General features: G+C 38.8%; 2 protein-coding genes across 2 annotated transcripts; both read right to left on the bottom strand.

Annotated features, from left to right (window-relative positions):
- Nucleotides 1–153: 153 nt before the first annotated feature.
- On the bottom strand, nt 154–10,813 carry LOC123961284 (probable E3 ubiquitin-protein ligase HERC4). Its single transcript, XM_046036541.1, has 23 exons — nt 10,488–10,813; nt 10,234–10,354; nt 9,983–10,059; nt 9,427–9,648; nt 9,246–9,337; nt 8,599–8,729; nt 7,977–8,101; nt 7,205–7,281; nt 6,962–7,080; nt 6,784–6,843; nt 6,585–6,690; nt 6,273–6,468; nt 5,073–5,221; nt 4,427–4,543; nt 4,141–4,239; nt 3,569–3,730; nt 3,331–3,471; nt 2,998–3,167; nt 2,794–2,857; nt 2,610–2,680; nt 2,321–2,504; nt 2,106–2,205; nt 154–1,158 (listed from the first exon to the last, which is right to left on the bottom strand). Exons 1-23 carry the CDS (start codon nt 10,702–10,704, stop codon nt 941–943), a joined length of 3,018 nt encoding a protein of 1,005 aa, XP_045892497.1. The 5' UTR covers nt 10,705–10,813; the 3' UTR covers nt 154–940.
- Nucleotides 10,814–12,353: 1,540 nt separating this feature from the next.
- On the bottom strand, nt 12,354–23,188 carry LOC123961283 (probable E3 ubiquitin-protein ligase HERC3). The gene is made up of 23 exons (XM_046036540.1): nt 22,877–23,188; nt 22,573–22,690; nt 22,399–22,475; nt 21,941–22,162; nt 21,760–21,851; nt 21,098–21,228; nt 20,130–20,254; nt 19,959–20,035; nt 19,756–19,874; nt 19,541–19,600; nt 19,267–19,372; nt 18,799–18,997; nt 17,834–17,982; nt 17,580–17,696; nt 15,359–15,457; nt 14,967–15,134; nt 14,680–14,832; nt 14,298–14,464; nt 14,115–14,175; nt 13,927–13,997; nt 13,644–13,827; nt 13,408–13,510; nt 12,354–13,051 (listed from the first exon to the last, which is right to left on the bottom strand). The coding sequence occupies exons 1-23, from the start codon at nt 23,100–23,102 to the stop codon at nt 12,834–12,836; spliced, it is 3,042 nt and encodes a 1,013-aa protein (XP_045892496.1). The 5' UTR covers nt 23,103–23,188; the 3' UTR covers nt 12,354–12,833.
- Nucleotides 23,189–23,998: the final 810 nt, after the last annotated feature.

Below are 23,998 nucleotides of genomic sequence, written 5' to 3' on the forward strand. Positions count from 1 at the left end.
CTGTTCAATTTATGCTCTCACATTCCGTTTCAATGTAAGATGTACTATGTGTATTATTGTGTTTGTTAACGTTAAAGCCAGAGTAGTATTTGAAGTTTTGACTGTGGCGCCGGCTGGTGGTAGCACCAAGAATGACACTTTGTCCCACAGCAACAGACTTCATTGCAGCTTTAATCATATAAAATACTTAACAGGCACATATTCTGGAATCAACCTGTCTACATTCATTCATATTATTTTTATTTATGAGGTACAAACCAGATATACAGTCATGACAATATAACAATGGCCCCCAACAGGAATGAAGTGCATAATAAATTACTTAAACAAAGGATGAGACACATAATTTACATATAACTACAGGCTTCTCTGACTGTAACAACATAAATACTATTCTTGTTCAACCCATTTATTGCTTTCAACATATAATATGAATGCAATTCAAAAGAAAAACAAACTGGAAACTCAACTGACACTTCTCCGACACACTTTACAAAGATAAGGTTTATAATATGAATGTTGTAGTGGATTGCATAAGATTTAGAAAGTTGTACCAAATAAACTGGAACATAATTTTTTGTTTATTTAAACTAGGACTAAGAAAAAAAAAATTTCACATAAAAATAAGACTTTGTTACTGAGACACAGCACATTTGTTAAATAATCAGTTAAATTATAGCATATTATATTTTCAAAAAAAAAACAAATCACACAGAATTTTAAAGTGCCTTCAGTTATGCTGTTAACACTGTAGAGCTGTTCAGGAGGAATGGCTGCAAATGCTGCTCTCCAGTCATCCTTTTTAAAGTAGACTAACAACGTCAAGTCATGTACATCCAGTACAATGATTTTGTTTTTATCGTGAGGTACCCCAGGAAAGGAGATCCTAATATAAAAATCAGGCCCACCCTGCGCCTGTGCAGCAGCTGTTGGTCCACAATCACATCAAGAATCCTCTCTCTGGTATCAGGGCCTCTGTCAGCCTGTCTCGCATGATCTCCTTGGTTGAGTACAAGGGCAGGTACAGATATGAGTGACATGTCAGAGACTCAGGGAAGTGTTGATCGTAAGAGGCGCTCTGAATTTGCTTAACAAAAATCGTCATCTTGATTTGGTCCATGCCAAGCACAGGAACCCTCCGAAAACCAGTCAGGAACCCTGAAAAACAATCGCAGGGGGAAGGTAGGGATTTTCAAGTTAGTTTTGTCTTTTACCATCTTTGTACATCATCGCCTGCTGAGCCATGGTAGTTATGGCACTTATTTATTTATTTAGTTGAATAGATGGATGATAATCGACAATAATGATTATAAATCAGATTACATTCAGGTGTTTAGGTTCCTGTGCTCTGTCTGTCCATGCTGACTAACTGGGATGGAACAGAGCCGTAGCCCAGTCCCTCTCCGAATTATTGCCATAATGAACAGCTCCAAAGTGCACAATTAAAACTGAATGCCAATTTTTATTGCCAAAGTAGGAAGCATTATTTAAGAAAAAGGGGGTAAGAAAAGCTTACAAGGAGCATATGCCTAAATGACTGCAGCTAACAATGATTCTAGTATTCGTCAAGAAAACACAAGTGAAATGTAAAACGCAAAATGAGCGATCCTGCACACAAAACAGCTGTTGTTTGTTGTTTGTTATTATAAAGACAGAGACAAAGAATCTGGGTGAAAGGATGGATTAACACATGCAGATAGCAGGGATTGTCTGAGCTACAGAGAGAGCTGGGGGTGAGTAAAAAGGTGCAGCTCCCCGACAACACAGTAATTTAGACTAGTTTAATTAACTCAAGATGGAAAATAGTAATAGTAGTAATAATAATAATAATAATAATGATAATAATCAAATAAAAATTGAGGTCTGAACCGAACCATGGATTTGGTGAATTGATACACCCCTAATGAGCACCTAACATGTCTGACTGTCACACTGGAAATTGGGGTTATACTATCGGAATTTCGCCTCTTGAGGTTAGCTAGCTTGTTAGCATGCTAACTTCAGTAGATATCTCTGCAACACAACTTGTACACATCTTTGACATGATGTCAGAACTGGTATTTCTTTACATTCTGTTGAAAATGTTAGTTCAATATAATACTTACAAAGGAAATCTTTCTTCTGGTCTTCTGTCAGTTCATCAAAAACCTCCCAAAACATCTGCATGATGGGGTGGCCAATATATTGCAACTCATAAAGGGTGTTCTGATTTAATAAACAAAAAAATACAATTATAAATAAAATTATAATGTTTTACATAGTGAAATCACTCATGTGAAGATATAGATAATTAGTTGGAGCTTCTGTTTTGAACTGATACCTGTTTCAGCTTTGCCCAGTCATAGACATCTTTGCCCACCAGCACTCCCTGCAGCTCCTCTGGCCGAAACATCTTCACCAGATCCCGGTCACACACCAGGTAGAAGCCTCGCTTGAACTCCTGAAACACACCCTCCACTGATGTGTTGAAGACGTGATTCACGTAGATGTCCACAAACTCATTCCTGTTTAGAGGAATACATTTTCAATTCAGCGAACATTTCTCTGAGACACAGCTGATGTGGATGGAGGTCGTATACACAAGTTAGACTTCAATATTTTTGTCTTACTTATTTTGACTCGTCACTGGCTTTTCAGGGTTTTGAGGATCAAGATCAACCTCTGTCCCATCCCAGTCAATCTGTTAATACATTATGAAAGAGAAGAGGTTGGTGATATCACTGCAAAGACTTTGGAATACAGTAAAAAAAGATAAATGAAAAAGATGACAATAGTTTAGAGTAAAACACTAACCAAAAAACTCTGGCAAAGGCTTTCTAGATCATCATCGTCATAGTGCAAGACGTACTGCAGACTCCTAACAAAAAGAGTAAGAATTTGAGTTGTATAAAAATAAACGTTTATTTGCTTACTGTACTGTATTTACATATTGCAACCTTTCAGGCATCACAATATAAAACCACAAATTTGAACTACTAAATTTAGATGAATACTGACTTTCCAACAGCTGGACTAAATTCCATCATATCCTCCAGCGTCGGCTCCCCACCGAGCAGCTTCTTGAACAGAGCCAGTGGGAAGGGTAAGTGTATGATACTCTTGTTGTACAAGGCCAATCCACACAGAACCCCAAACAGGAAGAAGTTTGTCTTGTCCTCCTCTGTTGCCTATATTGATGAAAGTAGAAACAATGAAAATCTCTGACAAAAAAAATTGTTTGTAAGTTCGCAAACTAATACTGCATACTGTTCCATTGTTGCTTATCATCATTAGCAGGAAATCAATTAAAAACAGTGAATCATGATCCTAGGGTTAAAAAATAAATCTTACTTTGGAGGAGAACCATGCCAGTGTTTTGGAGTCATTAAATAAGAACATCCCAGATTTAGCTGAAAACACGTCATGAAACAAGTGGTGAAAAAAGTCTCTTTTGTAGACATCTGTGACTTTTGTGTCCTCATCCAAATAGACCTGAAAGAGAAAAAGTGTCAATTCTTCCTGTTAGATAGATACAACTACAAAATAGTTTGGCTATGCTCTAATCATCAGGTCAAAACTAAATATTTACCAAAAGTGGCTTCTTGAAGGCACTGTGAGGAGCAGCAGCCAGTTGTGTGAAGGTGCCTTCCAAAAGTGACGCTCGCTTCAGCTTCAGTTCAAATCTATTAGTCTCTGGAACCCATCCATAAGGCCAGATGAAAACCATCTTTGGAGGCACCTGGTTTTCTATCTGTAATACAATTCAATACAATTTCCTATCTTAATTACATTTTTACATGATGTACTGTTATATATTTTATTATTTAAAGCTGAGTGAGCCAAAATATGCTTAAATGTTCTGTAATACTGTAGGGAACTGCAGAGTCAGGTGATAATTCTCTGTAGGTTTGTCACTAGAAGTGATCCCTTTCACATTATTACACATTGTTATTTGATCCATTGTGCAGCTTTAAGATAACGTTGCTAGCGTCTATAAGTTGTCAGGTTAATAGTCCGACCATATTGCTACTGTGATAGGATACCCAGTTTCTAACGTTAAAACTACACATAATGCACACTGATAAAAGTTGATACATTGAAGATTTCCATATTGCTTTAATGGTTGAGTTCCCATGAGGCAAAGTTCCAGGCTTAAGTTACCTGAGTGTGTGCCACATTAATGTCAAAAGCCATTTTCTTTGATTTCAGATCCATGACAAATGGGAAGTTGCAAAGAATTAGTGGCTGATCATTCATATCCTGAAAAAAAGAGCATATCAGTCTTTATTTTTACCAAAATGTACCCTTGATAACAACATTAGTTTTGTATCTACATAAATAAACACACATGAAGTGACAGAAACAACGAGAAAGAGAAGGAAGGAATCATATGACTGCCATCCTGAGATGGGTTCAAACTATTTATTTTGGCTTGTGGTTTTTTTACCTTGATTTTTGACATTGAACGCCAAAGCTGCAGATCCTCTTCAAGAAATATTTCACTAATCCCCAAACAAAAAGTTTTTTCTGGAATTCTCTGACGTCCTGCAATCCTGTTGTTGGCCTTTAAAACAGGAATATTTAGTTAGTGTTAGTTAGTTATACAATATTATCAAGATACTTATGCAGCAATTCGATTTTATTGCAATGTTAAATATATTGCGATATATTGCAATTTATTACCCTATTCCAATTTCAAATTAGGTCCCCAAAGTAAAACTTTGTCAACGTCTTTTTATCTAAAAAGATCCATTTCTCTGTTGGTTCATATCACTTTTTCAGTCCACTAAATGGTCCTGTGGAGTTTTCTAGTAGACTGAAAAAGCATTAGATATTATTATTTTAGTACCAAAAAGTTAAACTCTCATGTGCAATTTATATAACAAAAGATCGATACTTGGCATTCGTGTATCGATACAGTATTGCCATGGAAAATAACACGATACTATGCTGTATCGATTTTTCCCACACCCCTATTAATTAAGTGAAAGATTGGTAGGAATTGGTAGAAAGCATAATTTGTACAAAAAGTTGACTAGGATTGTATTTCGTGTGGTTTGAAATCACAGGAAAAAAAGACAACTGATACTAACATTGTACATATACTGGAGGACTAGCATCAGGTTTTTGACTCCAGAACTGCGAGGAACAGGCTCAAAGGACAGGATCACTGAGAGGGCATGCTTCCACACTTTAACATGTTTAACCATGGTGGAGTACGACAGTGAGGACCACCAGTTCCCTGAAGAAGACAACATGGAGATTTGCAGATATTAATGTAATTTCATAATGAGCAGAAGTGACATTTATGAGTCTTGAGCGTGGCACCAGAATAATTAATGATAATTATTAGCCTTACTAGTTTCAAATTATTATAAATAAATAAAACCAACAAATAAACTAGCATTCAATTAATGTGGTAAAGAACTTTAAGTATTAAAAGAAGTGCATAACATTTGTTTATTAATAATTTAACTTTAAAATAGAGTCCCAAGATGAATCTTATCTACTAATCTGTCTGCCAATCATATTCATTACATTTGTCTCCTGCTTTGACTTTCACCATTTCTATTTCATAACTACTTTAATCTGTTGACATCCATCTTTAATGTAAAGATGTGTCCACATAAAAAGTCCATTCTGCAGAGCAGCAGCAGGAGCTCTGATTGGCCAGCTGTTAAGGTCTGACACACGACTCTTGCCACCTGTTCCAGGAAATAGCAGAGGTGGCAGCACCGTGCATCACACGACAACTGGTAAATACATGGAATAACATAAAGTAGCCTTTTTAAAGCAAGTGTTACAATTTAATTTTATATCCCAATTATTAATTCTAAAAAGTAACACAGTAATTAAATACATTAATTATGCATTTATTTTACAAAATAAATTGCAATTACTCATTTATTAATTTCTTATAATCTGAAAATAATTATTATAATAATTATATTGGCACACTCCAGACTCCGTACAGGCACACAACTTACTACAATTAATATAAAGCACTTGCGCTGGAGTGTTGAAAGCTTTTTAAAATTATTTTTAGGTTACACAGTAGCATAACTGGATGTCTAGTTTTAAAAAAATATATATTTATCAACTGTTCAGACTTTCACATAACTGAATTTAAAAGGCATTCAGAAAAATAGCAAGACCCCACTTTTTTTCACCATTATCACCACTAGAGAACAAGTTTTTGTAGTAGGTCTAATGAGCACAATATGACATTATCCTAATGACAAATGAAGCTTCTCAAACATTCAAATAGTTAAAAAAGTTATGCCTCACAGTACCTATGATTTGGAGGCTTTCAGCAGAGAGTCTTAGTAAGGCAGCAGCAACCGCCTCAGCGAGCTCTGTGCTCCATCGCTGTTTGTGTTCCTGGATCACATGCAGAAGCTCACTGAGAAGCAGGAAGATCCTCAACCCCTCCACTCCCACTGGTTTCTCATCAAGAGAGGGAAGCAACTGCAGAACAGCAGCCTCAACCTGTCGAGAAAATATAACTTAATAACTAGTAGTAGAATATTGCTATAAGTTTTTAAACACCCTTTAATTACTAAATACATACCAAACATACGTAAGGTCACATTTCAATTTCATACCTCTTTCAAAACATCATCCTTCCTCACTAGTTTCTTAAAAGCAAGTTGTGCAAGTGATAAGTCCAGGCCGGAGCATTTTGGTGAAGTCTGGAAATGTTTATCTTTGCTATGAAGACAAAAAGTACATGTACAGCACATGTAAATGTAAACTGATTCACCAGATATGAAGAAGTGAAGATCATGCACAGATGGTGTTTACCTTTGGTCAAGGAAATACTGATTCACACAGGATGCAGAGGAAAACATTTTGTGGATTTCCCTGTGAAGGTTTCATAAGTTTTAGTCAAGAACACTAGAAGAATACATTACTGAATAACAATCATAAAACACTATTCCACAAACTGAAAAAATAATAACTGTTACTGTATTATACTTACTGTTTTATCCTTTTCCATGATTTTGAATCACATTTCGAGATCCATTTGTCAATCATATCATCAATAGAGTTCTGCGTAACGTTGTTGGCACTATTAGTGTTTGACTCCTCATTAACTTCCTGTAAAAGAATCAAGAAGACTTTCATTTTTGGTTTAGAAAAATTACATTATAAACAACTGGGGTAAAGTTATTATTTCACCTCCTACAACTATGATCTATATGGTATGTATTTGTGTTGGTACCTGAATAGATGTGCACGTTGCAAACGAACAGTTTCCTCCTGCATAGATGTTTCTAATAATGGGACCATTAGTGGTGTCTGTAACAGTAATAGAACAAAAGTTATCTCTATCCGTGAAAGACTGTATGGCATGGTTTCCTCCGGAACTGCCATTTTAACCATTCGATGTTCCTGCATTGCCTCAAACACTGCAACGATAAATCATTTTGAATTCCCTTCTGTTCTGATTTGCACCTCTGACGGGGTTCTTCTCCATGGCAATGGCGCACAAGGCTCATGGGTATTTAGAGCCACCCACCATGCCGAAATGACAAACGATTGAAACTGGTGGTCATAACATAAACTCAGTGCTAGTAACACTGAGGTTATCAATTACATAAAATGTTAAATGGAATACAGAATGGGGCAAGTTCCTTACATTCCTCAGTCCCAAAACTTTCACTAGTGGTCAATTTTCTAGAGCTAGTTCAAAATGCAGCAGCCAGACTCTCCCTTTATTCGCTTGTGCCATTGTTGCTCAGACTGTGAAACAGCTTACATCTCACTTTTAACCTCTAACACCCCTTTTAAATCCCAGCTAAAGACCCACCTTTTTACAATTTATATCCCCTTAATTATTAATATAATTATAAAATTATATATATATATTTTTTTTTGTCACATCACTATCAATTTTTGTTTTAATTATTAAATTATGTTTTAAATACATTGCCCTAGAAATAAATGTTACCTAAAAGGACACTTCAACTGAATTGTTTTAGAAGTGTAGTTACCTTGTTGCAGTTGAACAGGTAACGGCACAGACGAATGGCTCTCCTCTCCGTGTCCCAGCTGCCCTTGTTCTCCGCACCCAAAGGAGTAGACCCTCTTGGAGTTTGTTAACACTAATGTGTGATGTCTGATTGAGAAAACAATATAGCACAAACAAACAGTATCGTAACTAAGATGCTTTCCAAGCCTCCATTTCACTACTAGCCTATAGCTAGTGTAGTAATCTCTCTATGGTTGATGGAACGGGGCACGATCAACAGAAGGGATGTGAAATGCACAGAAGCTGAAAGTTTGGCCAAATGTTGAATTACAAACAGGAAGAGGCAGTCTCACACCTTTCCTGTATCCTCCTGTGAAGCTGTCAAATCCAACAACAGAACTCCTTTCAAAATATTAAGATTTATAGCCTGACATTCAATAACTTAGTATTCTCTATTATTGCGTCTTGCGTCACTTGGAAACCTTTGAATGAACCTGAGAGGTCTGGCAATCTGATTTAAAAAATCTATTTAACTATGACAACTGGAAACAATTGGAAGACGTAAAAACTACCTAATCATGTTGGAATTCCATCAGTGCTGAGCTGAAGTGGTTCAAAATCATTTGATAAAAGTTTTATTGTACCGTCCACATGCAATCTTGGTGACCTTTGCCCCCCAGAGCTCTGCAACAAGCCGAGGTCGTAGTTCATCGCTGAAAGAGTTGTGCCCAAGCTGTCCATATGTACCAGAGCCAAATGTAAACACTGCACCGTCCTAAGGAAGCAAACAGGCAATCAAATTAAAACTCACACTATAATTTAAACTCACACATTGTTTATGGTTACTTATTTAGAGATCTGTGGATTCTAAGAAATGTGTATGTTTTTTTCTCACAAAAAGCATCAATTAATAACCTTTTTTAATCTTGCCTCTGCTCCCAAGTCTATATCTTACTCTCAGTTTCAGTGTACTGTGAATAATATTCAAATATGGATTAAGAATTCAAAATCCAACCATCTTAATTTGGTGGTCATCAGTGAGTAAATATAGACACCCACAGCAAATACATCCTGTACTTGTGGATTGAGTGCAAACTCAATCTTTAACAAATAAATGTGTGTTGCAAAAATTATACTTTTGATTCATTTTTCATTTTCACCAGAAGCATTAAAAATATGTTCCATCATTTCAGTGTCATTTGTAAAGTAAGTTAGAACATTTTTATTTTTCATATCCAACTATAAAATGTGGTAGTTTACATGAGAGCGTTAGCAGCTTTCTTTGTCTAACCTTTGTCAGGACGGCAGTGTGGTCCTTTCCACAGGAAATTTGAACAGTTTTCTTCATGTTCAGGCAATGAACAGGAGTTGGTGTATGTCTGTCTACAGAAAAGAAATCAAAATTCAGGTTTACATGTCACACCGACAGTATGTATTTTAATACATGTAAGATATAATGACTACTTTCTTACCTGCTGTGTCTCCCAGCCCGAGCTGTCCACAGTCGTTTCTGCCCCAGCCGAACACACCTCCAGAGACAGAGAGGGCGAAGCTCTGCTCTCCCCCTGCAGCGATCTGAACCAGGGGGATCGCTGACAGAGATCGGAGGTGTTGGGGTGAATTGGGGCCTGACTTCCTCTTCCCCAGACCCAGCTGGCCCCTGGAATCCTGGCCCCATGTGTATACATGACCATCTGTGGAGAAATCACCATGACTTTCCTGACAACCTGCCCCTTCTTTAAGTGCTATATAAACACATTGTATTATATATAATTATTATTATCATCTTGGACTTTCATCTTAGCAACTATTGGACTTTGAGTCAAGGGTTTACCAAGTCTATCCAGTGAGTATGAATGTTGGAAGGGAGAGTGCTGAAAGTCTTAACTACAGCCCTGGTTGTATATGGATAAAATATGTTTAGCATTTTCTCTGTTTGTGTCTAGGCCCGAGGAACAGCAGCTACAACTGTGGTAGGAACCAACAGAATGTTGCTTTCAGCCTGTACCTTACAGCAGTCTAATGTACCTTTGGTTAGGGCAGCTGCATGCTGGCTCCCACAAGCAACCTGAGAAACTGGTACGTTATTCAGAGCTTCCAGGGGCCTGAGAGAACAAGAAGCAGACCAGAGCAGAGCTCAAACAAACAGATAGGCTACTGTAAGACCTTTTGCACCGTTGTCTTAAACGTCTTTAAATATCAGTTTGTTACCAAGTGCAATTTTTTTTACTAAAGACAATCAAAACCACATTTTTACCAGATATCTCCAATTGCCTTACCGTGGAATCAAAGGAGTGTGAGCTGTGTCCACGCAGAGCACTTTGCCCGTCTCAGACAGCAGTGTGACCAAATCATCGCCACAACCCACAGCCTGGATCTTCTCCTGACATTTCACGAACTCTGTGAGTACACAATCCACAGAAACACAGCAGGGGACAGTGGATTAATGAAGCGAAAAAGAGAGCTCCCCTTTGCCAGATATTTGTAAGAAGTTAAGTTCATGTAAAGACAGGAACATTAAACAGATACTCACTCTGCTTTCCTCTGGCTCTCCTCCCGTCTTTGCTCTCATTTGTGCGAATGATGTACGCGTCTCCGCTACTTTTGATGAAGGCGAGCGCGCTGTGACCCGCTGACAGATCCGTGATGCGGAAACTGAGGTTTAAAAGGTGAACTCCATCACCTGCTGAGATATTTGCTCCATCTCTCGACCGAAAGCCCTGCTTACTGTCCTCTCCCCATGAAAACATTTTGCTGAAGTGGCTCTGAAAGACAGACAGCTGATTTATATGACTCAGGTCTGTCAGCCAGAAACGAAACTCGATTGGTTAATTAAGCAAACTTTGCTGTGAGCAAAGGAAAACAAAACTATACACGAACATGACGAAACGAAAATAACTCGCGAGGAAGGAGGAGCTTTATAACATATGAGGGGGAAAGAAAAACGAAAATGAAACTGAAGTTGATGACTGCTGTTTATGAGGACAGCACTGCGTATGATGATTGAGAAATACAGAACGTGAAAAAGGGTCAACTCAGGGTTAGTTGGTTGAAAAGCTCACATCGTCTATCTACAGGGTAGCCTACTTAGGCCTACACTTAGCAAACTTGTCTTCTACAAAAAGCCCAATTATGTCCCTTTTCTTCTTTTACGAGGCATTTGGTGGGAGTAGATAACAAGCTAGCACTGAATGTGGATTTTAAATAATTTTCCATCATTTTTATGCAATCCCTGAGAGGGAAGTGAGAACAATAAATCTCGTGTTCAGTCTCTTAAGTCTGAACCAAATCGTTTTCTCTCCTGTGTTTGTGACTTAAGATCAGGTGAAAAAAATATGGTTTGCAAGGGCAATCTTTCCTCACGGAAAAAGTTCTTCCAGGAAAATGTTTTAGTCCTTTTAGAACATGGGGTAGTGGAGCACTTCGGCCTCTTGTGCCTGAAATAAGTATTACAACAGCAAACACTTAATCCTGACAACAACAAAAAAAAAGCCTGACAAAACTTCCCCCCCACCTGAATTTAGAAAGAATATGGGAAAACCTTTTTTTCACTAATTTATATGCCATAAACACAGGAGAGAAGACACTTGCGATATCTGTGGCGTTGTGCTGTGTGATGGAACTCCACATTTTGGAGTGGCCTTTTATTGTGGCCAGCCTAAGGCACACCTGTGCAATAACCATGCTGCCTGATCAGCATCTTGATATGCCACACCTGTGAGGTGGATGGATTATCTCGGCAAAGGAGAAGCGCTCACTAACACAGATTTTGACAGATTTGTGAATATTTGAGGCCTTTTGTGTACATAGAGAAAGTCTTAGATCTTTGAGTTCAGCTCATGATGAATGGGGGCAAAAAAAAAGGTGTTGCGTTTATAATTGTGTTCAGTATTTATACACATATATATATGAGTGCTTATACACCACCATCAATAATGTTTCTACATTAGTATTACTAAAGATAGAAGGCAATCAAAATTAGATACAATTATATATGGGGTGGCATTAGCTCATTCAGTGCAGACTTGGTTTATACCCTATAGGCGTACACTACCTAACTCTAATACTTATGTATGAGTTGCATTATATCGCGTCAACTTATATTGACCCAGCTAATTATTTGCAGCAATACGAATGCGGATAGTTGCTCTGTATTTGTTAAAAAAAAATTAGATTTATAATCCATGTATGTACCCTCAATAACCAATAACCTTTAGATGTATGGTACAAGGGTGTGACTAAGGAGAATGAAAATGAGCATAAAATAGTGATGGACTGTTGTGTTGTCTATATGCAAGGGATGCTGCAGTTTAATTTAATATTTACCTAGACAGCAGTTTTACAATGCAGTGTTTATCTATATCTAATATGTTTTATTAGATATTCCACAGCTGAGAAATACAGAAGAATAGTATTTTATTGCTCCAACATGAAAACCTTTACATGTAACAAATATTTTCATACATTAAAGTTTAAGAATAATCACTTGATAAATGAAACATCAGTCAGTGTTTGCTGTATGCAATTATTTTGTATTGTTCAACTTGGTATCAACATATATCAACACTTTTTTTTTTCTCCCTGGGGAAACTGAAATGAAATATAATTAAATAACTTACTCAAGATTTATCTGCCACATATGCAGTATACATACACTATTTATACCAGTATTTTCACTATGAGGAAGTTATGAATTGTTCATATCCATCCACCACACACTTCATCATCATCAAGTATTTTAAACCCTTCATGTTTGCTAATACACTAGCAGTAGCTACAAAGGCTGCTCTTTGGTCCGCCATTTACAAAATGCTCAATAACAATGTTGCATCCTCTGTTCAGTACAGATACAGTGAGTAGTCGGGGTACAGTCCCGCCATCACTTGCAGATTCTTCTATTTTTTCTCAGCGCCTCTGTCAGCTTGGTTTGCATGATCTCCTTGGTTGAGTATAAGGGCAGCTCCAGGATTGAGAAACACGTGTGTGTCTCAGGGTAGTGCTGGTCATAGGAGAGGTCCTGGACTTGTCCAACTCTGACTGTCATCTTGATCTTTTCCAAGCCAAGAATAGGCTCTCTTTCAAAACCTGTCACAAACCCTAGTGGAAGGAAAAGTGGTAATTGGTGAGTTTTATGCTATGTTGAGCTCTCCACTGCCCTCCCCTGAGGTCAAACAGTCGATTCAGACATAATGCTATCGTTGCTCATGCTAACTAGAATTATTCCTTTATTGATTACAAGCGGCTCACTTTCTTCTGTGAAGAGCATTATCCAAAGACTTACCAGATACAGGACAATGAGTGTAAAAACTCTCATGAACCATTTAGATTGAAATAGTTTGGGGGATAAAACAATATTGAACTTATTCAGCGCATACATAACAAGTCTAGTCTAACAGATGCAATGTATGATTAAATTGCAATGGTGTTTATGTTAAAAAAGGTACAATACTTACAAAGGAAAGCCTTCTTCTGATCCTCAGTTAGTTCATCAAAAACCTCCCAAAACATCTGTATGGTGGGGTGGCCAACGTGGTACTCCCCCTCATAACTTGTGCTCTAATGACACGTGAAGCAGACCGTTACAATTACTTATACACTGTTAGAATCATTTGAAGTTTTCAAATCAAGCACATGGGATGCAGCTACAGAGAAAACAAAACAACAAGGAGCTCTTGTTTTGAACTGATACCTGTTTCAGCTTTGCCCAGTCACGGAAGTCTTTGCCCACCAGCACTTCCTGCAGCTCCTCTGGCCGAAACAGCTTGACCAGATCCCGGTCACACACCAGGTAGAAGCCTCGCTTGAACTCATGAAACACACCCTCCACTGATGTATTAAATGCATGAATCACGTAGGCGTCCACAAACTCCTTCCTGTTTAGCAGATTAAAGTTTCAACAAACATTTCTCTGAGACAGTGCTGATCTGGATGCAGGTCACATACACAATTTAGAATTTTTTTTACAGTCTCACTTATTTCGACTCGTCACTGGATTTCCAGGAACTTGAGGATCAAGATCAACCTCTGTCCCATCCCAGTTGACCTGTTAATCAGTTATAAGAAAGATGAAGATAGTGATATCACTGCTTTGAGATATGATAATGGATTGTCATCAAGAGGATAAATGAGGTAAGTAATTGGCCATCTGTGAAACACCTACTGAAAAATCCATGTATAGGTCATCATCATCGTTGCAGTCTTCAAGAATGTCCTGCAGACTCCTTGAAACACAATAAAATAAATAATTTTAGAAGACTGTGCAACGTTTAGAATATGTTCTGACCAGAAATCAACACCTACAACCAAAGATCTCTGATTGAAATATTAATTTATTTCCTCTTACTTTCCAACACATGGGCTGAATTCTATCATATCCTCCAGTGAAGGCTTTACACTGAGCAGCTTCTTGAACAGAGCCAGTGGGAAGGGTAAGTATATGATGCACCGGTGGTACAAAGCCATTCCGCACAGAACCCCAAACAGGAAGTATCTCTGGTCCTCCTGTGTAGCCTGGTGTTGATTGCAGAGACAATTTGTATCAGAAAACCAGAAATTCTGCCATATGCATTGCTATAGGATTTATGATGTGTGACTTTTTATGAGGTAACACCATCTGAAGTGAATATTGTTTCATTATTACTTATTAACATCAGAGGGAAATCAATTAAATACAGTGATGTCTTTTGGTCAAAAATTATTTCTTGAATGAGGATCTAAAGTCTTACTGTGGAAGGGAACCACGCCAGCGTTTTGCTGTCTTTCGTAGAGTTGTTGAACATGAACATTCCAGATTCAGTTGACACCATCTCGTGAAACACTTCGTAGAAGAAGTCTTTTATGGAAACCTCATCAAATGTACGGTTTTCATCAAAAAAAACCTAGAAGACAAAAGGGCATAAACTAAGTTTTCTTACTGAAATAGTACCTTATACAAGAGTAACTAAACAGTAATGCAAGCTTTTAGTGTGACTTCAAGCTTTTAGTGTGTATCAGATCAAAACTACATGTTTACCACAAGTGGCTTCTTGTAGTCATTGTGATGAGCAGCAGCCAGTTGGTCAAAGGTGTCTTCCAAAACTGATGCTCTCCTCAGGTCCAGTATAAAGACCAGGGCTCCAGGTGGTGAGCATACAAATTCCAAAAGAGAACCCCAGAAGAAGACGTGCCTCATTGTTTCCAACTGGAATAAATTTCAAGTTATAATTTCTCATTGCTTACTTTACCATTTTTGTGTGACTGACAGCTAACGTCAGTGTCTCTCTCACACAGATAACAAGTATTCTATCATACTGCAATGATACACACTGGAAAAAAAAGCAGATCCTGATGAAGCAATATCTTGACCCTGACAGTAATGTGTGCAAAGGCTAGTTCTCAGGAGGCACAGTTCAAGGCTTCAGTTACCTTTGTGTATTCAGCATTCTTGTCAAAAACCATTTTCTTTGACTGCAGATCCATCACAAATGGAAAGTTACAAAGGATAAGAGGCTCAGCATTCCCGTTCTGAAAGGGGAAAAGGCAAGTTTGGAGTAAGAATATTTTCTTTCTTGACATTCTGTGAGTTTGTTTTGTTTATTTATTAGACAATAAAAGTAAACTAAACCAGACTAAAAAAGCTATGAGAGCTTGTGGAACGTAACAAATCCGCTTGCACACATCTCTCAGGTGAAACCATGGGGGGAGGGGGAGGGGGCTGTACTATCGGACAATTGTCTTTTGAGGTGAAAAGGTAGAAGGTAAATTTATTGTCAGATTAGCTCATTAGCATGCTAACGTCAGTAGATATCTCTGCAACACAATACATATATGTGAAATCTGTTTTAATTTTTTCCAAAGTCCATTTTGCTCTTTGGTGTACTGGGACTTTTTCTTGTGCACTGGCACTTCTCACAAGCTGCCGGTACTCTTTTCTGCCTCACAAGTGGAGACTGAGTAGGCAAAAGATTGGGTGCCGAAACACACACCAACATGTGAACAACATGCAAATGGGAAGTACTGGTCACAGTTCTGACAAATGAATGCTGGTAACCCTGGAGCACAGGCTTGGTTGGCCCAGACTGCATAAAATCAAGAAAGCTCTAGTTGTATGTTGTAACACGTTTCAAACCACCCACCCTGTCAGCCATTGTTTAGCTAGCTTTATTAGCATAGTAGTGGGAAATTAGTAAGGGAAAAATGGATCCCATGTTGCCTAAGAAACAACATTTTAATCTACTATGTCATACAATTTTACCTACAATAGTATAGATAGGCTACTAAACAAAATATAATCTATATATTCTGAATGTGCATGTCTCCAGACTTGATAACCACCATGCCTGATCATGGAGGATGTAGGTCAATACTGAAATTATCACATGACTCCTATCTTATCTCTAATTGGTGGATTTGTTGTCGTTACAACTCTCCCCATGTCACAACCATACCCGTCTCCCCTGTGTGAAATTATTTATGGGTAAAATGCACAATGAATGTATTGTTGCAGTACGTACTATGAATTGGCCTCTATTAAATAGGTTGCTTGATTAGGCCAACTGTTCATTTCTTCTAATGAATCTTTTTTAGTACAGCCTCCAGCTGCTTGACGTAGCTTTTTATTTTTTCTAACGGCATATCTGACTCCGCCCAAACAGCCACGAAGTCTTGCCGATGTGGTTGCACTTTAGAGAGTTTGCTTAAGTGATGAGCTCTAGCTAGCACGCTGATTTCAATATGACGGTGTGTGTGTATGTGTCAGACACCGACACGGTGGTGCAGTGGTTAGCACATGTGTAGCCGGGCCTTTCTGTGTGGCTGGGGCAACAAATGCATGTTCTCCCGGTGTCTGCGCCCACATTGGTTAGTTGAATTGTCTTAAACTTTTTATACGTGACGCGTTGGAAGAGAGACTGATCCTCACTGTTTGTGAGTTTCCTATGTGTTTACTAAATAGGACATCAACAGGAGGTAATTCTCATGGGTCAGGTAAAGTTATGTAGCCTGTAATTTTATCTTAAGTTAAAAAGGCTACTGCTGTGTAGCGCACAGAAACCGTTGCCATGGTTTCTATCCATAGAGCGCTTGCCTCCCTGTCTGATTACCGGAGCAAAGAGCAACCCCGCGGGGCCAAGATCAACATCTTCCCCATTACTAATCAGCATGCAGTGTGTAGCTATCCACTTCACTATGGCATTTGTTCGTATGTCTTGCTTTTGTTTATCTACTTCTCCCACACACTGCATCCAGCCTAGTCTGCTGAAGCCTCCCTCCACTGCTTGTTTGGGTGGGTGATTTGCAGGCTGATCAACATCCCGCCCCTCCTGTGACCCATGGTTTGGCTGCATGTGTATTCAGAGCCAGTGAGCAACAGACATTCAAAATAAAAATAATAATAATAATTGTGTTAACATGAAATAAAATAATTGTCGCCGTTAATTAATGTGTTAACGATAATAACACGGCCCTAAGATCACAGAATTTCTTTAAATGTGTTTTTTACTTGAATGAACAGTGTCTGAAAAGTGACAGAAACAAAGGGGAACAGAAGCAGGGGATCACTTGACAACTATCATGAAGTGAATTCAAACCCATGATGTACATGATGATGGCTTTAGCTCACAAACAAATTAATTAAATATATTTTTACCTTGTGTTGTGACCGTAAACGCCAAAGCAGCAGATCCTCACAAAGAAAGTCTGTGTCAGTCAACAAATAAAAGTCGCTTTCTGGCATCCTTTTAGGTTCTGGAATCTTGCTGTTGGCCTTTAAAACAAGTGTTTGTTTATTGGGTGAAACGTTCAATAATGTAAAACATTTGATTTTGTAGTAACAGTAAGTAGTATTACTGGTTTATTATTGTGCTTTGTGACACAGAAAATACAGTAACAACTGATACTAACATTGTACATATACTGGAGGACTAGCAGCAGGTTCTTGACTCCAGAGTGGCGAGGAACAGGCTCAAAGGACAGGATCACTGAGAGGGCATGCTTCCACACTTTAACATGTTTAACCATGGTGGAGTACGACAGTGAGGACCACCAGTTCCCTGAAGAAGACAACATGGAGATTTGCAGACATGTCAGTAAGCATGTTCCAAAGAGCAGATGTCAGAGACATACCTAACATCTATTAACCTTATAATCCTTTTAGCTACAGTAGGTGTGGCCAAGGAACACTCGTTGAGAAGCTACTGTGTCAGAGATCCCAAATGAAGACCTTGTGTATCATTTTACAGCACAACCAAACAAACTGAAATTATTTAAAAAATTAAGTTACTCAATAATAATTAAAATTTTTGGGACGGGTCTTTATTTCTGTTCCCACAAAACCAATGAATGAATGAGTGAATTGTGGAGAATCTAACTGATGCATGTCGATATGGACAAAAGTTTTAACATTTAGATTTGTATGCGTATACTCTAAGCATGAGTATTACAACTAGCTCATGTGGGCTTTAATAGGTTTTATACGCCCAAAGAACTTCTATAAATACTAGACCTGGCGATCGGCTATTATTTTTCAAAATGTGAAGCCACACTCGGCCAGTAGAAGGGACAGTAATAGGGACTACGCTTTTAATTGTAGTTTTACAGTTGTATCAAGAGGCATTTTAGTCTGCGTCTTTTGATAAAGTACCCTGGAAATCTAAAATGAACTGAGAGATTTGTCTGGTGATGCCACGTTGTTAGTGAATGTAGCAGTAATTACTGAATGTAAATACATAAATGTCTATTGCAGGAAAAAAGCAAAATAAAATTGGGTTTCATTTTTTGATTATAACTTTAAAGCACTGCATTGGATTAAAAAACAAGATATAAACAAAGATACTGGGCTGATGTTACATGTGTAGTGGTAACTGTACCTATGACCTGGAGACTTTCAGCAGACAAGCTTAGTACGGCAGCAGCGACCGCCTCAGAGAGCTTCGTTGTCGTGTGGCGCCGTTTGTGTCTCCGGATCACATGCAGAAGCTCATTGAGAAGCAGGAAGATCCTCAACCCCTCCACTCCCACTGGCTTCTTATCAATGGAGGGAAGCAAGTGCAGGACCGCAGCCTCAACCTGTTAGTTTGAAAAGGACTGCAAGAGTCACTCTCCAACCAACAATGTGGTTCAGGTATGCAGAGTGCATGTATCTATATTCAGGATGGTGTTTAGAAGGAAAAATATGAGGACTCATTTTTGCAAGCATCTGAGTTACCAGGCTTGTTATTATAGAGTTAAATACACCCTGCTATTTTACCAGTATTATTATAGTTTATATAATCAAAGTAAACAACTTTAAGAAGACAAAACATTTCATACATATTACATACATTTCACTTTCATACCTCTGCCAAAACATTGTCCTTCTTTACCAGTTTCTTGAAAGCACGTCGTGCAAGTGACAAGTTCAGGCCGGAGTTCTTTGGTGAAGTCTGGAAATGTTGATCTTTGCTAAAAAGGAAAAAAAGGCCATAGTTGGTAACATCTGAGTGAGACCAAAGTGGACCAACAGACAGATTGTCATCCGCAGAGCCATGCTGCTAACATGGCTAACAAGTAAATGTCATAATTCACCGGATGAGAAGCAGTGATGAGCATGCGGAGATGTGTTGTGTTTACCGTTGTTCAAGGAAGCTTTTATTCACACAAGATGCAGAGGAAAACATCCTGTGGATTTCCCTGTGAAGATTTTACATTTTCAGTTAATTACACAGATAAAAGGAGCAAGCTTTGGATCCAAAAGAATAATATCAGTGATAAGAGTCATTAAACATCAGGCTACTTCACATTTCCATTAAATATTGGAAACAAAACTGCTACTGCATTACACTTACTGTTTTATCTTTTTCCATGCCTTTGAATCACCTTCAGAGGTCCAACTGTCAATCATATCATCAAGACAAGGCTGTGGGACATTGCTGACACTGGCAATGTTTGAGCCCTCATGAACCTCCTATGAAAGAAACAAGTTGAGTTGATGTTCACATTGTTATACACCTACCACCACGGCCTGTACTGTCTGTATTTGTGTCGGTACCTCATTCGTCGTGCATGTTGCAAACGAACAGTTTCCTCCTGCGAAGATGTTTGTAATTTTAGGATCATCAGCAGCGTCTGGAACAGTAATAGAATAAAAGTGTCATCTCCTTCATAAAGTCATTCATTGCATTCACATGATGTCATTGACTTATTACAGAAGTGTCGTTACCTTCTTGTAGTTGAACAGGTAGCGGCACAGACGGATGGCTCTCCTGTCCGTGTCCCAGCTGCCCTTGCTCTCCACACCCGAAGGAGTAGACCCTTTTAGAGTTTGTCAACACTAAGGTGTGATGTCTGAAAATTTTATATATTAGAAACAAGATTTTTAATGTTATGAGAGACATTAATAAATATACTTCAATGGAGCAACTTCCAGACCTCTTTAAGATATAATTTAAGTAGTTTTTGGGTGTCACTGTTCACAAGTTGGTTTTACTGCAGCATCATTGGAGTTTCCTAACTGTTTTCACAGTAATACTCTGAAACAACCCCTATGCACACATCATAAGGTATAGATTAGATGTTGTAGAGTAATTTTCAGATTATTTCTGTCTTCCTGGCTCTTCTGATGTTGTGATGAAACACTGAGCAGAATATCTTTCAAAATCTAAAGGTTTGTAGGTACTGTAAGTAGATTTATTTGGCACAACATAACTTATTATAGAGTGAAACTGTTTGTAACTCCCTTCCGGTACATAACATTATAAAAATGGTAAACATAAATAAACTATATTTAATGGAGCACTGCTAAAGATGGATTTGAGCTGAAAAGTCTGATAGCTTGGGGGAAAAGCTGCTCTGCAGTCTGGTGGTGCGGCAGCCGAAACCTCTATATCTCTTCCCAGAAGGCAGCAGGGGGAATAGGCTGTGGCTGGAGTGGGTACTGTCCTTTAGTATCCTTTGTAGGATATAATTTTGATGCAACTAAGCAAAATAAAATTGTCAGCTTCTCCTCTTCAGTGAGGAGTTCACTTTTTAACAGTCTATAGAGTTTCTGTGTCCTTTTGAACTAACAGAGGGAGAACAAGTCGATTTAAAAACAGCTTTTATGGTCCTTGCATGGAAAACACAATTGGAAAACTTGAGGGGGAATAATGATGCCGGAATTACTGCATTATTAAATGTGATATATTGTACCGTCCACATGCAATCTTGGTGACCTTTGCCCCCCAGAGCTCTGCAACAAGCCGAGGTCGTAGTTCATTGCTGAAAGAGTTGTGCCCAAGCTGTCCATATGTACCAGAGCCAAATGTAAACACTGCACCGTCCTAAGGAAGCAACCAGACAACCAGCAATTTATCGATCAATGAAAAAAAATCATTAGGCTTTTATTGCTCAGTGTAAGTCTAATCTTTTAAAGCTGCACTAAACATTTTTACAGTAACCGTGGATCCAAAGACTACTCATGTGTGAAAGGCGTTGCTCTAAGTGAGTCTGCAGTTCCTACAAAATACTGGTGAAAAGAGACTGTTGAATAACCATTGGTCAATCTATTGTGTTAGTTTTCTTACTGAATTCATGCAAAAATTCAGTATTTAACATTCCACACTTATATTTTCGCACAAGGGCCTTTAAAATGGAGCCTTGGGTTCACAAGACCAGTTAAAACCTATTCCATCCTTCCATTTGTTCCATTTTTTGTTTAAAAGCTTTCTAATAACACTACAATACAGTACACAAGGAAGGAGTGGACAAGGAACAAGCAACAAGTGAGCAAAGAGTACACATCAGGAATCTCGGCAGCTACTCGCAATTTTGTGTACTGTAGCAGAAATTGTTAGCAGCTTTCTTTGTCTAACCTTTGTCAGGGCGGCAGTGTGGTCCTTTCCACAGGAAATTTGAACAGTTTTCTTCATGTTCAGGCAATGAACAGGAGTTGGTGTATGTCTGTCTACAGAAAAGAAATCAAAATTCAGGTTTACATGTCACACAGACAGTATGTATTTTAATAGATGTAAGATATAATGACTACTTTCTTACCTGCTGTGTCTCCCAGCCCGAGCTGTCCACAGTCGTTTCTGCCCCAGCCGAACACACCTCCAGAGACAGAGAGGGCGAAGCTCTGCTCTCCCCCTGCAGCGATCTGAACCAGGGGGATCGCTGACAGAGATCGGAGGTGTTGGGGTGAATTGGGGCCTAAATTCCTCTCCCTCAGACCCAGCTGGCCCCTGGAGTCCTGGCCCCATGTGTATACATGACCATCTGTGAAGAAATCACCATGACTTAAAGAGCTCCGTAGTGCAATCTACAATACTGTAATCTGGTCTGAGTCTAGTAGGCTATACGTTCTTCAACTAAACAATAAAGTATTTACAATATTTCATTTTCACATATGTCTATGTGCTGACTAATTAGATTCTGTTGACATGAGGGCAGAGAGCTACATGTACCAGATGTATTCATCCTTTCAGCTTGCACATTACAGCAGTCTACTGTACCTTTGGTCAGGGCAACCGCATGCTGGCCCCCACAAGCAACCTGAGAAACTGGTATGTTACTCAAAGCTTCCAGGGGCCTGAGAGAACAAGAAGCAGACCAGAGCAGAGCTCAAACACTTAGTTACACATTTGGACACTGACTGACAGCATAGGCTACACTTAGTTTCTCCTTACCTAGGAATGTAAGTGTGAGCTGCGTCCACACAGAGGATGCTGCCTCGCTCAGACAGCAGTGTGACCGTGTCATCGCCACAACTCACAGCCTGGATCTTCTCTTTGTAGTTGACAAACTCTGGAAGAACACAGAAACACAGCAGGCGTACGTGGATGCAGCTGGTTATTGTCATCATTGCTTCAAACAAGAAAAGATACGATCTAAACCTATTTCCAAAAGCAAGAGCTTTGTAAGGAAGAGGCTGAGTCAACATGCGTGACATGGATAAATTTACAAGCAGAAGCATAACATGATGATACTCACTCTGTTTCCCTCTCACTCTTCTCCCATCTTCGCTCACATTCATGCGAATGATGAACGAGTTCCCATTACTTTTGAGGAAAGCGAGCGCCCTGTGACCTGCGGACAGATCCGTGATGTGATAGCCGAGGTTTGAATACTGAACCCCGGCCCCTGCTGCCCTACTGTCGACAACTGAGCCGTCTTTTAACCTAAAGCCCCACAGACCGTCCTCTCCCCATGAAAACATGATGCCGCAGTGGCACCGGAGGACTGACAGCTCACTTTCAACTCTCAGCTGTCTGTCAGTCAGAAACGAAACTCAGACCCAAACACAGCTGTGAGCAACGGAAAACAAAACCGTAACACCTCTAAATGAACCGCAGGGTAAAACGAAACGACAACACGCCCGGTGTGTCATTTTTGTTACCTTTAAGTAAGAAAAATGAAAGTGAAACTGCTGCTCGACGCGGTGTTTTTGCATGAACACCGCAATTTATAGCCAGCCATTAATATTCTTTTTAATTGAGGAAGTAATTTTTGAGCCCGAATGCATCAAAGTAGTATATCTATTACCTGTAATCCAATTGTCAGTGTAGCCTATATTTAAATTTAAATGTGATCAGCTTTGTGTTTTGGTAAAAAGCGTCTAATAGTTTCGTTTCATATTCAGAGATTGAGCTAGACTGACAGCCAGAATATAGGCTATGAGTTATGAATATATGTTTTTCAACTGCAAAGCTCACCTCCCCTCATTACAAGAATGTTTTAGTAGAAATGAGGCTGAATCACTTTTTCTTATTATTATTATGTCATGTCCCCGAAAAAATGGATGCCATGGATTTTCCCATTATTGTTCCTTGGAGGTGTTTACTACAGGCTGCACATGGGCAGCTTTGTTATTTTGTTGTTTTCGTCCAGAAGTAATAGCCCATGTGTTTCATTTCACCGGTGATTCAAGGCCAATTCTCCTTTGGAAACCACAGAGCATATGTCGGGTCAGTATCTCAATCATCTCAGTTTGCACAAAACTTAAAACTCATGTGGGGACAGCCCTGACTTTTTCTCATTCTTATGAAAAACTCAAAAACCTCTGTAGCTGTAGAGCTGCATTCAATGTGGAATTAACTAAATCAATACAATATT

Source organism: Micropterus dolomieu, linkage group LG22 (assembly GCF_021292245.1).
Source record: "Micropterus dolomieu isolate WLL.071019.BEF.003 ecotype Adirondacks linkage group LG22, ASM2129224v1, whole genome shotgun sequence".
Taxonomy (NCBI): Eukaryota; Metazoa; Chordata; class Actinopteri; order Centrarchiformes; family Centrarchidae; genus Micropterus; species Micropterus dolomieu.

Bases quoted from the DNA above. Each gene is read 5' to 3' on its own strand.
- LOC123961283 (XM_046036540.1), bottom strand. From the start codon at position 23,102: ATGTTTTCATGGGGAGAGGACGGTCTGTGGGGCTTTAGGTTAAAAGAC. The intron at 20,036-20,129 runs GTAACGACACTT...TTACTGTTCCAG, and splicing joins ACCTGTTCAACTACAAGAAG to ACGCTGCTGATGATCCTAAA. The intron at 14,176-14,297 runs GTAAGAGGAAAT...TTGTGTTTCAAG, and splicing joins TTCAGCCCATGTGTTGGAAA to GAGTCTGCAGGACATTCTTG.
- LOC123961284 (XM_046036541.1), bottom strand. From the start codon at position 10,704: ATGTTTTCATGGGGAGAGGACAGTAAGCAGGGCTTTCGGTCGAGAGAT. The intron at 6,691-6,783 runs GTAAACACCATC...TTGTCTTCATAG, and splicing joins CAGTATTTCCTTGACCAAAG to CAAAGATAAACATTTCCAGA. The intron at 3,168-3,330 runs GTAAGATTTATT...TCATCAATATAG, and splicing joins TGGCATGGTTCTCCTCCAAA to GCAACAGAGGAGGACAAGAC.